This window comes from Aethalodelphis obliquidens, unplaced genomic scaffold (genome assembly GCF_003676395.1).
Source record: "Aethalodelphis obliquidens isolate GAN/ISIS:26980383/991018 unplaced genomic scaffold, ASM367639v1 scaffold121, whole genome shotgun sequence".
NCBI classification, from domain to species: domain Eukaryota; kingdom Metazoa; phylum Chordata; class Mammalia; order Artiodactyla; family Delphinidae; genus Aethalodelphis; species Aethalodelphis obliquidens.
This window is the reverse complement of record NW_020838065.1, coordinates 1,479,803-1,496,170: the sequence shown is the minus strand read 5'-3', so window position 1 is coordinate 1,496,170 and position 16,368 is coordinate 1,479,803. Positions and strand designations below refer to the sequence as shown.

General features: G+C 42.3%; 1 protein-coding gene across 2 annotated transcripts; it reads right to left on the bottom strand.

Moving 5' to 3' along the window:
* Positions 1-972: 972 nt before the first annotated feature.
* TMED9 (transmembrane p24 trafficking protein 9) lies at positions 973-4,609 on the bottom strand. 2 transcript variants are annotated; one of them, XM_027098249.1, is made up of 5 exons: positions 4,407-4,606; positions 4,139-4,239; positions 3,266-3,391; positions 2,761-2,907; positions 973-1,807 (listed from the first exon to the last, which is right to left on the bottom strand). In XM_027098249.1, the coding sequence occupies exons 1-5, from the start codon at positions 4,588-4,590 to the stop codon at positions 1,658-1,660; spliced, it is 708 nt and encodes a 235-aa protein (XP_026954050.1). In that variant the 5' UTR covers positions 4,591-4,606; the 3' UTR covers positions 973-1,657. The 2 variants fall into 2 exon arrangements, with proteins under 2 accessions (XP_026954050.1, XP_026954051.1); XM_027098250.1 differs by lacking the exon at positions 2,761-2,907 and having other exon boundaries at positions 4,407-4,609.
* Positions 4,610-16,368: the final 11,759 nt, after the last annotated feature.

The window sequence follows — 16,368 nt, the reverse complement described above, 5'->3', positions numbered from 1 at the left end:
AACTGTCACAGCCAAGAGGAGCCCAAGGAGACAACTAAATGTAACAATGGTATCTTCTAGATGGGCTCCTGGAACAAAAAAGACACTATGTAACAACTAAGGAAATCTGCATAAAGCATGGACTATCACTATTGATTCATTCATTTTAACATTAACAAATATACCATACTACTGCATGATGTAAACTATCTTCACAATTTTTCTGCAATTCTAAAGCTGTTCTTAAAAGTTTTTTTTTTTTCCCCTAAATGTGGAGGTCTAAGTGGCAATATGAGCTCAGACTACATTCTCCTGACAGTTCAAGTAGTCCCCAAACTTGCCTCCCCACCCCGTCTCCTTCTCACACACTGTTGGATTAACCTTCCTCAGTTTATATTCAGGGTGTTCTAATACTCAAAACTTTGTTGAACACTGGGTAATATCCAAATCTCTTACCTGGCGTTCAAGGCTCTTCTAACTCTAACCAACTTTTCTTTCCAGCTTTCTCACAACCCCGCCCCCTCAACTCCAGCTGAAACAATGCCCATCTATCTGCATACCAGCTGTTTGCCTGTTTTCCTCAACCACCCCTGTCCTGCCTTCTTTCATCAAAATCCTTCCTCTCCTTCAAGGTCGCTGCTGAGATCCCATGCTATTGGTTAAGTCCATCAGTATCCCCCTCCTGCCCCCAACTCAGGGATTCCTGTCCTTTCCACACCTGCAGCATTCCTCTGTTCAATGTGCAGTACCTTCACTAACTAGGCACTTCCTTGAAGCACCACAACAATTCTGTCCACCTACTTTTCACTTGTTAGATGGTCTTGGGCAAAACCACCACCCACTGTCACTGGAGGGTATGGAGAGGATGAAAAGTATGAAGTTCACAGGTGGGTACACAGAATGTGAAGTGCTTTTCCCATTGGAAAAACTGACACTCCCTCAAGCACATTGCAGTGCTATGCCCACTGACAGTAGAGTAACTTTACACTGGACAAGAAGTTAATTTTTTTTTATTGGGAAACCAATGTAACAAACCTAAACTTATTGAAAATGAAATCAGTAACTAAGACTCTGCAGGCCCCATCCCCAACCAGCACCAAGGCCTCTATTTGGCCTAACCCCAGTTTCTCTAGTCCCCAAAAGAACAACCACGTGAAGAACCTGGGGTCCACCTCAGGGCTACCTTCCCACACTGCAACTCCCTCTACCCCACCCTCAATTGACACACACACCCCGGATCAGCAGGCTGGGTCTAGGCCCAAGGAGGGAATAGTGAGGTTTCCTGGGTGGCAGGGAATCATGCCCCAACTTGGTCAAAATTCCAAGTTAGGAAAGGAAGACAGAAGGAAGACTTGGCTTGCCCACCCACTCCCCTCCCCCCAGTCATCCCAGACAATAGGCTCACATCCCTGATAAGTAACACTGTGATTCTGAGGTGTCAGTAGGGCTCCCAGTGGCTTCAGATTACTGCAAAGGGCCCAGGGGAGGGGGCAGGCATTTACCCTACCACCTGCTCAGTATTAGCCAGCCAAGCTGCTACCCTCAGCTTGTGCTGTGGCCCCTCTCCCCTGCAGACACCCATGGCTGGGGACCAGGCCTCCTGCCGGAGAGAAGTCAGTCCAGGAGGCCCTTGCTTCCCCAGCCAGGGAGGAAGGATGGCCTGGGAAGCCTGGGACGGCTACACCAGCTTCTTGGCTTCAAAGAAGCTCTTGAGGTGTCGCATCTGCCAGACGCCGATGGCTACGAGAATGAGGGTCTGCAGGATAGACCACCACAGCACCCTCTGGTTGGTGCTCTCGCTGGTCTGCCGGAAGCGTTCCTCTCGCCACTGTGGGAGGGGAGAAAGGAAGACGAGCCTGAGTTGGCTGGGCCCCACCTGGGCCCACTAGAACTGCTGGGTTCCCTCCCCAGAGGATGTCCCAGGGCCAACTAACTTTGCCCAGGTTCCAGTCAAGTGCCCGAAAAAAGCCACCCCACCTGGGAACTGTCTTCACCCTCACCAGCCAGATGACCTCAGGCAACCCACTCATTTCTCCTAGGTCTATTTGCTCATCTGTAAGGTACAGCCTTACCTGGTCCTACCCTGATGCCTGTGGGAGTGGTAAAGTGGCTGTGGTATCACCCTATCAGACAGAGCTGTCCTGGAACGCTCAGAAGTGGACTTGCTCTGAGCCCTCTGCCTGGGTCTCCCAAACTGCTCCTTGAATATTGTGTGCACAGGTTGCAAACTGGTGGTCCAGGGGCTGGATGGAGCCCATACACGTTTTTGTTGGCTCACACAGTGTTCTGACAACATTTAAAACCCAGAATTTTTTACATAAAAAACCGAGACCTCTAAGTGCCTCTTAAAACCCTGGGCTAGCAATTCTGCAATGCTGCCCTCAGCTGACCACAGTAGCTGTTTCCATTTAGATAGGTCACTATTCTACCCGTCATTATGGTCACAGATCCATTCATAGTACCTGCCTGCCTCCTGGACACAGGAGAGATTAAAACCCTTGATCCCGGGAGCACTGAGAACCATGGAAATAACACCCAAGGTGTTGGTATCAATTCCTGCTCTGTCATTTTGTGTGTCTCCTAATAAGATAATGACGGCCCCTTAAGAGACTGCCTTCTCAATTAAAAGTAGTTAGTAATACCCATCCCACCTTTTAGACTTGCAATGCGGCACAGACATGTAAATCCCTTGGGTTCATAATAAATCTGACATGTGACTCCTGGCTAAGTCAGTGTGCAGCTTCTGGGAGGAAGCCCACTGCTCCTGGCTCAGCCACTCACCCGCTGGTAGTTCTGCTCTTTCTGGATCTGCTCTACTTGCTCCACCAGCTGTCGCACTCGTAGCTGCAACTCACTCAACTTGTCTTTCGCAGCAATTTCTGCATAGTCGTTGGCATGTTCACCTACCTGGATGTCCAGATGAACTCTCTGGAGACAGACAGACAGGAAGATAGGAGAATCAGGTAGCCCTGCTCTGTCTTCCTGCCAGGGCCTAACAGCTGGTCCTCCCACCTTTCTTCATTTGTTCATTTAGCCAACACTGACTGAGGCCTCCTTAGTGTCTGGCCCTGTGGGGCTCTAGGCCCAAGGGCAAGAATAAGCCTTGGCTGATACTCTAACCAAAGCACATACAAAGAGCTCCGTAACCACACCCTGAATGTTCACTGGAAACCCAGCTGTATTGAGACACAAAATCTGACATAGTCATCTCACACCTACAGTAGCACCAGTCCCCAGTCTTGACCAGGGGCTAGAGGCCGAAAGAGTCCAACATGGGTCCACTTACCAGCATGCCTCCAGCAAAAAGGGAGAACTTGGTGGAATTGGAGTGAAGACAGATCTGGTGCTCACCAGGGGTATGGGAAGTAAAGGTGAACCTGCCTTCAGAGCCATACTGCCGGGCCAGGATGACCTGGAGAGAAGGGACTTCAGTGAGTATTATGGTAGGAATAGGGCTGATGGTGCGTAAGGCTCTAAGTGCCTCAAAAGTTGACAAGCAGAGCCCTAGGCATCCCACAAAACTAAAAGCTCCAATGCTGCTTAGCAGCAGTTGCCAAAAACTTGCCTTCGAACTATCTGGAGAAGGGGCGAAGAGTCTGACATTAGGTTGGCATGTGACCACTCTTGGAAAGGGCTTTACTTTATTCATAGCTCATGCCCTTTCAACTCTTTTGCTGTCATTCTTTCAAATGAAAGGTGACAGTTGAACGGTTTTGAAGTTTTTTTGTTTGTTTTAATATCCTTATTTGTCAAATTAAAAGCTGCTCATTCTTTTTGGAAAGTACCCTGTTCCGTGAAATCCTAAAGTCTATATGTCATGGCTTTAGAGTCGACAAAACTCTTTGGTTTCTAGCACAATTAATCCACTCACCACATGTATAAGACAGATGAATTTCTATTTCACAGACCAAAGAAATGGCTTAGAGAAGGCAGCTGATTTGGCGGGTTCATGCAGCGGTCAGTAACAAGTTAAGAGAAGCAGCCAGCACTGGAAAAGCCCAAGGTTAGCCCGGAGTGAAAACCCAGGATCTTCCCACAACACCAACTGTTTTTACCAGTCTAGCAGATGCGCAAACTAGGAGGGGAAGTACCGGCGCCTGCTTGGTCTGGCGCTCAAGTTCAGAGCGGAGGGCTCAGCGGGGCTAAGGAGCCGACTCACCTTGTCCTCTGGGTCCTTAACCTCCACGAACATGCCAAGCCCGGGGGTGGCCGGTTGGTATTCCTCTCGCTGCTTGTCATACAGCTGCGTCCGGTAGTTTCCTGGAAGCAAGCAGGGCGAGCCCAGTCAAAGGAACGCGAGGTGGCGCTGAGTCCGCTGTCGCCAGGGCACGCCGACGCCGCCTGCTCCCAGCTCTGAGGAGATGACCCTCCCGCAACCCCGCCCCAAGACCGCGGTCTTGTTGAAAACTCTCTCCCTGCCCTCGTACCTATAACCATGGTCTCGTCCGGAATCTCCTCAATAAAGCACTTCTTTTCCGTCTCCCCGATGTGGAAGTAAAGCGCGCCTCCGCGGGCCGCAAACCACAGCAGTAGCAGGAGGGCCCTAACAACCCTACCCAACCGGGCTCCGGGGCAGAGCCCAACAACCCGCACGCCCCGCTGTGCAGCCATCTTACCCCACTTGCCCGCGCAGCAGCAGCCGGCCCTGCCACGTAGCCCTGCCGCCGCCGCGCAGCCTGCCGGGACAGCGAGTTCCGCCGGGCGGACTACAAGTCCCAGATGCCCCGAGGCCGTGGCGCGGCGGTACTTGATTGGGGCGCCGCTTCTACCTAGGAGCGAATTGGGGACGCAGAATTGAGAAATTCTTTCCGTTGACCCTCGTCGCGGCCCAGTGACTGGTGTTGATTATCAATTTTTTACAGATCATGAAACACGCAGTTTGAGTCGCGAAGCGAATTATGATCAGGGACAGGATTCGAACCTAGGATCCTTGACTTCCCTGGGCATAGCATCTGCCCCTCCGTTTGCTTCTGTTTTTAAAAATAGAATTTTGAAAGAAATGACACAAACAATTCATGAATTTATCTTCGAAAATGTTTCAAATACTGAAGAAGAAGAAAAAACAAGAAACAGCAGCGGTAGCAGCCGCCGCCGCCGCCACGGAACCCCTTTGCCATGTCTTTGTCCCCGAAACGCCGTCCACTTGTCTGTGTGCTTACAGGCATCCTACCTCCGCCCCTCGTCCCCCCTCCAACTCCCCCCCGCCGCTACTCATCCACGCCAGCTTTGCTGTCAGATACCAGCCTTGATGGCTCGTCTCTGAACCGGGGTTCAGTGCCCCATTGGCAGGCTGGTAAAGGAGTATTGGTGGGGGTCTTGGGGCGGAACTGCGCGTTTTGGAGAGCTCAGGGTCGGATCAGCAGAGATCTGCCTTTCGTGAATTGTATCCAAATTTCAGTGTATTTTGGCAGCTCTCCTTCGGAGTTAGCAGTTTATGATTGTGCTACCTCAAGACTTAATAGAAGCTTCCGTTTTCTCTTTATTTTGAGTTCTCTTTTGTTTCATTTGTCCCTAGGGAGGGGGGATTAGTGGGAATGTGTTTAGCTTTCTCCCTCATTGGAAAGTCTTTACCTTATTTTTCTTGACAGTAATAAAATTCCATAAAACGAATGTACCTTATTTTTTTAACCATAACTCTGATGAAAGTGGTTAAGATTTCTATCCCCCTAATTATTTGCTCTTACAAATAACGCTGCAGTAAAATTTCTTGTTCATTTTCTAAAAACCATTGCTGTAGGACATAGTTTTGTTGATAAGAGATCACAAAATTGTCCTCCCAAAAACTTTGTACCATATTACAACCTCACCAACAGTGTGTTGGAGTGCTTACTTCCTCACACCCTGGTCAAATGTTCTTAACCTTTTAAATATTTGCAATATCAGTGGATGAAAAATAGTATTTCACTATCCTTTAATTTCTATTTCCTTGAGGACTGAACATTTTTTTATTGGTCATTTGTTTTCTTCTATGAATTGCTGGTTGTGTTTTTCTTTGTGCTATTATAACTACATACTGTATTACTGCTGTTGTAACCACCACTCAGAATTAACAAATGATAACATTTTATGATAATACTTTCAGGTATTTTTAAAAGTAAACATTTTATACTGAGATAATTGTCGTGGTCCAAACGCGGGTTGGAAAAGAATTTCCAGACACAAGGCAGAATGTAAAGAACATAGAATTTATTAGAGGGAAGGGTCACTGCCAGAAGAGTGGGCCGACTTCCTAGTAGTCTGGGAGAGTTGAGCCCGAACATGCTATTGATCAGTTTTTATAGCCAGAAAACAAAGGAATGGTCCGAGGTGAAAATTTCATTTACTGATTGGTCGAGGCACATATACCTTCCATCTATAGAGTGGGAGTGGGACAGGGCATATGCCTTTCCTTATTTGGGACAGGTCCCATTGCCCAGGTGGGCGTCACCCAGGTGGGCTCAGGAATTTCGTAACCATAGCAACATAGTGGGGAGGGCGATTAAGAGTCCGGTAGGGGGTGTAACCCTGAAACTTTTTCAGGCAAGGTTGTCCTTTGTCCTTGAAGCACCATTGTCCTTGGAGCACCACAATAATTATAGATTAACATGAAGCTGTAAGAAATAACTAAAGGAGATCCACAGTGCCCATTATTCAGTTTCCCCCAATGGTACCATCTTGCCCAAGTATAATACAATATCACAACCAGAATATTGACATTGATACAGTTAAGACACAGAACACTTCCATCACCACAAGGATACTTCATGTTGTCCTATTATAGCCACAGCCACTTCCCTACTCCCTTACCCCCTCTGTAACCCCAGACAACCACTAATCTGTGTTTTCCATTTCTATAACTTTGTCATTTCAAGAATGTTATATAAACGGAATCATACAGTATGTAACCTTCTGCAATTGACTTTTTTCACTCAGCATAATTCTCTGGAGATTTATTCATTTTATTGCCTATTCCAACTGTTAGTTTCTTTTTGTAGTAAAAAAATAACCATTACACACAATGTATAAAGATATAATTTTGTAACATCAACAATTGAAAGGGGTGAGAACAAATCTGTGAAAGGAGCAGAGTTTTTATGTGTTATTGAAGGTAAACTGATATAAATTCAAATTAGAGTGTTTCAACTTTAGTATGTTAAATGTAATCTCCATGGTAACCACAAAAAAATTAGGTAAAGAATATACACAAGGGACTACCCTGGCCGTCCAGTGGTTAAGACTCTGTGCTGCCACTGTAGGGGGCACGGGTTCGATCCCTGGTCGGGTAACTAAGATCCTGCATGCCGTGAGGCATGGCTAAAAATAATAATAATATACACAAAAGGAAATGAGAAAGGAATTTAAATGTTTCACTACAAAAACTAATGCAAAAGAAATAAATGCAGGAAATTAGGGACAAAAACCTATAAGGGAAATGGAAAAAAATAGCAAAATGACAGAAGTAAGTTCCTCCTTATAAGTAATTATTTTAAATGTAATTTATTAAATGTAAATAGATTAAATTCTCCAGTCAAAAGACAAAGATTGGGGCTTCCCTGGTGGCGCAGTGGTTGAGAGTCTGCCTGCTGATGCAGGGGACACGGGTTCATGCCCCGGTCCGGGAAGATCCCACATGCCACGGAGTGGCTGGGCCCGTGAGCCATGGCCGTTGAGCCTGCGTGTCCAGAGCCTGTGTGTCCAGAGCCTGTGCTCTGCAACGGGAGAGGCAACAACAGTGAGAGGCCCGCATATCGCAAAAAACCCCAAAAAAGACAAAGATTGGAAAATTGGGTAAAACCCACAATCCAACTATATGCAATCTGCAAGAGACTCATTTTACTTTATTTTATTTTACTTTTTTATTTTATTGGAAACATATTATATTTTGGAAGAACTCACTACTTAAGGTGACAGAATTCCACAATCAAATTACATGAAAATATACGTCGCAATTTCTTTGTACAATAGATGAGAAAAATCTGCAGTATAGAAGAATAGAGGCAAAGAAATACGAAGGGCTAAGGAGAAGGCTATGAGGGTAAACAGCATTTTTAATAGCAAACCCAGAAGTTAAGTAGAAAGCCTGTAGTTGTGCATGCTTTATTCATCCAAACTTCACATTAGGTAACTGAAGGACAAAAATAAAACCAAATTTTGTATTGTTTGGGGTAAATTTCAATAATTTTAATCTGAATTGAATTCAGAACCAATTCTTTTTAGTTCTTGGGGATCATGACTGAATTCAAGAGCTCTCAACAATGAAAAAATGTTATTGCTACATCCAATCCAAGAGATGAATGCAAGTATAATACAAAAGAAACAAAGCACCTAGTGATGACCATTCCTCTGACGTCATCATTAAAAATCAAGTAGTTGCTTATTGAGTATTTTGGTATTTGAACTAAATGATTTGAAAACTTCCTGGCAGACAGAAGAGATAAAAGCAAAGGGGAGGGGACTTCTCTGGTGGCGCAGTGGTTAAGAATCCACCTGCTAATGCAGGAGACACGGGTTCAATCCCTGGTCCAGGAAGATCCCACATATCACAGAGCAACTAAGCCCCTGCACCACAACTACTGAGCCTGCGCTCTAGAGTCGGTGAGTCACAGCTACTGAGCCCACGTGCCACAACTACTGAGCCCATGTGCTGCAACTATTGAAGCCCTCACACCTAGAGTCTGTGCTCTGCAACAAGAGAAGACTGCACAATGAGAAGCCCACACACCACAACGAAGAGTAGCCCCGCTCACCACAACTAGACAAAGCCCATGCACAGCAATGAAGACCCAATGCAGGCAAAAACTAAATTAATTAATTAATAATAAATTCCATTTACAATAGTATTAAAAAAAAGCCTTAGGAATAAACTCAACCGCAGAGGTGAAAGACTTGTACTATGAAAACTGCAAAAAATTTCTGAAAGAAATTGTAGAAGACATAAATAAATAGAAAGACATCCTATGTTCATGGATTGGAAGAATAAATATTTTTATGATGTTGTTACTATGCAAAGCAAGCTACAGATTTAATGCAATTCCTATCAAAATCCCAATGATTTATTTTTGCACAAATAGAGAAACCCATCCTAAAATTCATATGGAATATCAAGGGACCCAAAATAGGCAAAACAATCTTGAAAAAGAAGAATCAAGTTCTTGATTTCAAAACTTAACTACAAAGCTACAGTAATCAAAACAGTGTGGTACTGGCATAAAGTACAGACATGTAGGTCAATGGAACCAAATAGAGAGTGCAGAAATAAACCCTCACATATATGGTCAAATGATTTTCAACAAGGGTGCCAAGACCATTCAGTCTTCAAAAAATGGTGGGAAAATTGGTTATCCACATACAAAAGAATGAAGTTTAACCCTTGCCACCATATACAAAATTAGCTCAAAATGGACTCATGACCTAAATATAAGGCCTAAAACTATAAAACCCTTAGAAGAAAACATAGGGCAAAAACTTCATGACATTAGATTTGGCAATGGTGTTTTGGATATGACACCAAAGGCACAAGAAACAAAAGAAAAAATAGACAAATTGGACTTTATGAATAAATTTTTTAAATGTGCATCAAAAGAAACGATCAGCAAAGTAAAAAGGCAACCCACGGAATGGGAGAAAATATTTGCAAATCATATATTAGACAGGGGATTAATATCTAGAATATATAGAGAACCCCTAAAACTTAACAACAACAAAAAAACAAACAACTCAATTCGAAAATAGTAAAGGACTTGAATAGACATTTCTCCAAAAAGATATACAAACAGTCAATAAGCATATGAAAAGATTCTCAACATAACTAATTAACAAGGAAATGCAAATCAAAACTACAGTGAGATAGTACCTCACATCCATTAGGATGACTAGTACCAAAAAGCAGAAAACGAATGTTGAAAGGATGTAGAGAAATTGGAACCCTTGTGCACTGCTGATGGGAATGTAAAATGGTACAGCTGTTGTGGAGAACAGTATGGTGGTTACTCAAAAAACTAAAAACCAGAACTACCATATGATCCAGCAATTCCACTTCTGGGTATATACTCAAAAGAATTGAAAGCAGGGTCTTAAAAAGATATTTTTTACACTCATATTCATAATAGCAATAGCTTTAATGTGGAAATTCAAGTATCCATTGACAGATGGATGGATAAGCAAAATGTGGTATATACATACAATGAAATAATCAGCCTTTAAGAGGAAGGAAATTCTGACATATGCTACAACATGGACAGACCTTGAGGATGTTATGCTAAGTGAAATAAACCAATCACAAAGACAAATACTGTATTATGTCATTAACATAAGATTCCTAGAGTAGTCAAATTCATAGAGACAGAAAGTAGAATGGAAACCCTGAAGGGTTATGGGGGGCAGGGAATGGAAAGCTGTTATTTAATGGGTATAGGGTTTCAGTTTTGCAAGATGAAAAGAGTTCTGGAGATAGTGGTTATAGTTTCATAACAATATGAATGTACTTAAACACTACTAAACTGTACACCTTGAAATGGGTGAGACTAACTTTTATGTTATGTGTATTTTACCATACTATATTGGGGGAAAAAAGGGGGGCTTCCACTGTCCCTTTCCTCACAGTGAGCCACAGCCACCCCTGGCCTCTGCAGGAGACCCTCCAACACTAGCAGAAGAAATAAATCTTGGATTTTAAAAATCAATGCTGAGCAGAAGCAAGAAAAACTACAATTCTGCAGCTGTGGAACAAAAACCACATTCACAGAAAGATAGACAAGATGAAAAGGCTATGTACCAAATGAAGGAACAAGATAAAACCTGAGTAAAACAACTAAACGAAGTGGAGATAGGCAACCTTCCAGAAAAAGAATTCAGAATAATAATAGTGAAGATGATCCAGGGCCTCGGAAAAAGAATGGAGGCAAAGATCGAGTAGACACAAGAAATGTTTAAAAAAGACCAAGAAGGGTTTCCTTGGTAGCGCAGTGGTTGAGAGTCCACCTGCCGATGCAGGGGACACGGGTTTGTGCCCTGGTCCAGGAAGATCCCACATGCCACGGAGCAGCTGGGCCCATGAGCTATGGCCGCTGAGCCTGCGCGTCCGGAACCTGCGTGTCTGGAGCCTGTGCTCCGCAAAGGGAGAAGGCACAACAGTGCGAGGCCCGCGTACTGCAAAAAAAAAAAAAAAAAAAAAAATTAAAAAAGACCGAGGAGAATTAAAGAACAAACAAACAGAGATGAACAATACAATAACTGAAATTAAAATTACACTAGAAGGAATCAATAGCAGAATAACTGAGGCAGAAGAATGGATAAGTGGCCTGGAAGACAGAATGGTGGAATTCACTGCTGTGAAACAGAATAAAGAAAAAAGAATGGAAAGAAATGAAGACAGCCTAAGAGACCTCTGGGACAACATTAAACACAACAACATTCACATTATAGGGGTCCCAGAAGGAGAAGAGAGAGAGCAAGGACCCAAGAAAATATTTGAAGAGATTATAATCGAAAATTTCCCTAACATGGGAAAGGAAATAGCCACCCAAGTCCAGGAAGCTCAGAGAGTCCCATACAGAATAAAGCCAAGGAGAAACATGCCGAGACACATAGTAATCAAACGGGCAAAAATTAAAGACAAAGAAAAATTATTGAAAGCAGCAAGGGAAAAATGACAAATAATATACAAGGGAACTCCCATAAGGTTAACAGGTTATTTCTCAGCAGAAACTCTACAAGCCAGAAGGGAGTGGCATGATATACTTAAAGTGCTGAAAGGGAAGAACCTACAACCAAGATTATTCTACCTGGCAAAGATCTCATTCAGATTCAGTGGAGAAATCAAAAGCTTTACAGACAAGCAAAAGCTAAGAGAATTCAGTACCACCAAACCAGCTCTACAACAAATGCTAAAGGAACTTCTGTAAGTGGGAAACACAAGAGAAGAAAATGACCTACAAAAACAAACCCCAAACAATTAAGAAAATGGTCATAGGAACATACATATCAATAATTACCTTAAACGTGAATGGATTAAATACTCCAACCAAAAGACACAGGCTTGCTGAATGGATACAAAACAAGACCCATATATATGCTGTCTACAAGAGACCCACTTCAGACCTAGGGACACATGCAGACTGAAAGTGAGGGGATGGAAAAAGATATTCCATGCAAATGGAAATCAAAAGAAATCTGGAGTAGCAATACTCATATCAGATAAAATAGACGTTAAAATAAAGTATGGTACAAGAGACAAGGAAGGACACAATAGAATGATCAAGGGATCAATCCAAGAAGAAGATATAACAATTATAAATATATATGCACCCAACATAGGAACACCTCAATACATAAGGCAACTGCTAACGGCTATAAAACAGGAAATCGACAGTAACACAATAATACTGGAAGAGGTTAACACCTCACTTACAGCAATGAACAGATTATCCAAAATGAAAATAAATAAGGAAACACAAGCTTTAAATGACACAATAGACCAGATAGATTTAACTGATATTTATAGGACATTCCATCCAAAAACTGCAGATTACACTCTCTTCTCAAGTGCGCACGGAACATTCTCCAGGATAGATCACATCTTGGGTCACAAATCAAGGCTCAGTAAATTTAAGAAAATTGAAATCATATCAACCATCTTTTCTGACCACAATGCTATGAGATTAGAAATGAATTAAAGGGAAAAAAATGTAAAATACACAAACACATGGAGGCTAAACAATACATTAGTAAATAACCAAGAGATCACTGAAGAAATCTAAGAGGAAATAAAAAAATACCTAGAGACAAATGACAAAGAAAGCACTACGATCCAAAACCTATGGGATGCAGCAAAAGCTGTTCTAAGAGGGAAGTTTATAGCTATACAAGCCTACCTCAAGAAACAAGAAAAATCTCAAAATAAACAATCTAACCTTACACCTAAAGGAACTAGAGGAAGAAGAACAAACAAAACCCAAAGTTAGCAGAAGGAAAGAAATCATAAAGATCAGAGCAGAAATAAATGAAATAGAAACAAAAAAAAAATAGCAAAGATGAATAAAACTAAAAGCTGGTTCTTTGAGAAGATAAACTAAATTGATAAATCATTAGCCAGACTCATCAAGAAAAAGAGGGAGAGGACTTAAATCAATAAAATTAGAAATGAAAAAGGGGAAGTTACAACAGACACCGCAGAAATACAAAGCATCCTAAGAGACTACTACACGCAGCTCTATGCCAATAAAATGGACAACCTGGAAGAAATGGACAAATTCTTAGAAAGGTATAACCTTCCAAGACTGAACCAGGAAGAAATAGAAAATATGAACAGACAAATCACAAGTAATGAAATTGAAACTGTGATTAAAAATCTTCCAGCAGGGTTTCCCTGGTGGTGCAGTGGTTGAGAGTCCACCTGCCAATGCAGAGGACACGGGTTTGTGCCCCAGTCCGGGAAGATCCCACATGCCGTGGAGTGGCTGGACCCGTAAGCCATGGCCGCTGAGCCTGCGCGTCCGGAGCCTGTGCTCCGCAACTGGAGAGGCCACAGCAGTGAGAGGCCCGCATACCGCTTAAAAAAAAAAAAATGGGCAGAAGACCTAAATAGACATTTCTCCAAAGAAGACATGCAGATGGCCAAAAAGCGCATGAAAAGCTGCTCAACATCACTAATTATTAGAGAAATGCAAATCAAAACTACAATGAGGTATCACCTCACACCAGTTAGAATGGGCATCATCAGAAAATCTACAAACAACAAATGCTGGAGAGGGTGTGGAGAAAAGGGAACCCTTTTGCACTGTTGGTGGGAATGTAAATTGATACAGCCACTATGGAGAACAGTATGGAGGTTCCTTAAAAAACTAAACATAGAATTACCATATGATCCAGCAATCCCACTACTGGGCATATACCCAGAGAAAACCATAATTCAAAAAGACACATGCACCCCAATGTTCATTGCAGCACTATTTACAATAGCCAGGTCACGGAAGCAACCTAAATGCCCATTGACAGATGAATGGATAAAGAAGATGTGGTACATATATAAAATAGAATATTACTCAGCCATAAAAAGGAACAAAATTGGGTCATTTGTTGAGACGTGGATGGATCTAGAGACTGTCATACAGAGTGAAGTAAGTCAGAAAGAGAAAAAAAAATACCATATATTAATGCATACATGTGGAACCTAGAAAAATGGTACAGATGAACCAGTTTGCAGGGCAGAAACTGAGACACAGATGTAGAGAACAAACATATGGACACCAAGGGGGCAAAGTAGCAGGGGCGTTGGTGTGGTGGTGTGATGAATTGGGTGATTGGGATTGACACGTATACACTGATGTGTATAAAATTGATGACTAATAAGAATCTGCTGTATAAAAAAAAAACAAAATAAAATTCAATTTTTTTTCCTAACTTTGATACACAATGTAGGTTGTCTCTCTCTTCTGGAATGTTCTTTTCCCAGATCCTGACATGATGAATTCTTCCTGATGTTCAAAGCTCAGCTTAAATGCCATCTCAGAGAGGCTTTCCCAACCCAGAGACCCCCCATGCCAGTCACTCTCAGTCACAACATTCTGTTTTATTTTTACTAAAGCAAGTATTGCCCCCTGATATTTTCTTATTTTATTCATGTACTTTTATCAGTTATCTTCCCCCACTCTAGCGGTAAAATATAAGTCCATGGAACAGAGTTTGTCTTCTTAGTGCTGTGTATCCTGGTATGAAACAATGTCTAGTACCTAATAGATGATCAATAAGTATTTATTACATGAATGTATGAAAAGTATTCTCATTTCATTATTTTAAAAATAGCATAATGTCATGTTATATGTCAATTATACCCCAATTTGACTTTTAATTAAAAATAATAAATTTTTTTAAAAAAGGGAAGGAAAAAGTAACCATTAAGTAGTAGCCATCCTATGATGTTCCACAGTTTAGCCACTGACGAACATTTGGGTTGTTTCCAGCTTACTTTTATTTCCATTACAAATAAAGACGCAATAAACATTTATGTACAGTTTTTTTTTCTAACTTTATTTATTTGTTTATATTTTATTTTTGGCTGTGTTGGAACTTCGTTGCTGCGGGCGGGTTTCTCTAGTTGGGCGAGCGGGAGCTGCTGTTTGTTGCGGTGAGTAGGCTACTCAGTGCAGCGGCTTCTCTTGTTGCAGAGCACAGGCTCTAGGCCACAAGGGCTTCAGTAGTTGCAGCACATGGCCTCAATAGTTGTGGCTCGTGGGCTCCAGAGCGCAGGCTCAGTAGTTGTGGCGCACTGGCTTAGTTTCTCCACGGCATGTGGGATCTTCCCAGACCTGGGTTCGAACCCGTGTCCCCTGCATTGGCAGGCAGATTCTTAACCACTGCACCACCACAGAAACCTGATGTACAGGTTTTTGTATGAACATAAGTCTTCATTTCTCTGGAACAAATGCCTAGGTGAGCAATTGCTGGGTCTTATGGTAGTTGAATGCTAAGTTTTTAAAGAAACTGATAAACTCTTTTCCAGAGTGACTACTATTTTACATTCCCACCAGCAATGTATAAGTGATCCAGTTTTTCCACATTGTCACCGACATTTGTTGTTGTCACTATTTTTTACTTTAGCCATTCTGATATGTTTGTAATGATACTTTGATAAGGATAGAGTAGGATAATTAAATAGTTTAGAAATTCCACTGGGGGATTAAAGACAGAAAAGGAATTTTAAGGGTGTTTGGGAGACTGTTGTAAGCTAATGAGCACTCAAAAAAAGAATCAAGTAACCCAGTAATAATCTACTCTACTTCAAAGGAAGACCAGATGCATTCAAGCCCCAGACCCACTCAAGCCACAAATACTCATAGTTAAAATACAAGACAATAGTTATGGAGTCTGAATCTTGTTCAATAGTTATGGAGTCTGAATCTTGTTACATGAAGTCAGGGAGTTAATGGTCCTTGAAGAGTAGCATTTCTGCACATAGCTACTACAGCAATATAGGTGAGAGGTGAAAAACTAGGGGAAAGGGAACGTTATGCAGAGACCTGAGATGAATTACCATATTTTAGTATGTCACCACCCTTTTGCTAATATACATAAGATTTAAATAGCACCATGACAGTCCCAGTTAGACGATAGAGGGTTAAAGGAAGAACTCATAATGTAAGCCTTGACGTCTACCCAAAAATGAGGAAGAAGGTGGTCTTCTCCCCTCCCCACTTTTTCTTTCATTATAAAAATGTAGCCCTCTTTGTTCTCAGGGCTGCCTTCCCTTGCCTGCCAGCTTGTAGCTCTCACAAGCATCCTATGCTAATAAACTCACTCTTTGCCTGTTTCTTTGCCTCCTGCTGAATTCTTTCTGTGCCGAGACAAAACAACATGAGCTTCAATAAGTCCTGAGACTAGATGTGTGGTTTCATTTAAAAGACAGTGGGTTTG

Bases quoted from the DNA above. Each gene is read 5' to 3' on its own strand.
- TMED9 (XM_027098249.1), bottom strand. From the start codon at position 4,590: ATGGCTGCACAGCGGGGCGTGCGGGTTGTTGGGCTCTGCCCCGGAGCC. The intron at 4,240-4,406 runs GTACGAGGGCAG...GCTTGCTTCCAG, and splicing joins GGACGAGACCATGGTTATAG to GAAACTACCGGACGCAGCTG. The intron at 1,808-2,760 runs GTGAGTGGCTGA...CCCCTCCCACAG, and splicing joins AAGAGCAGAACTACCAGCGG to TGGCGAGAGGAACGCTTCCG.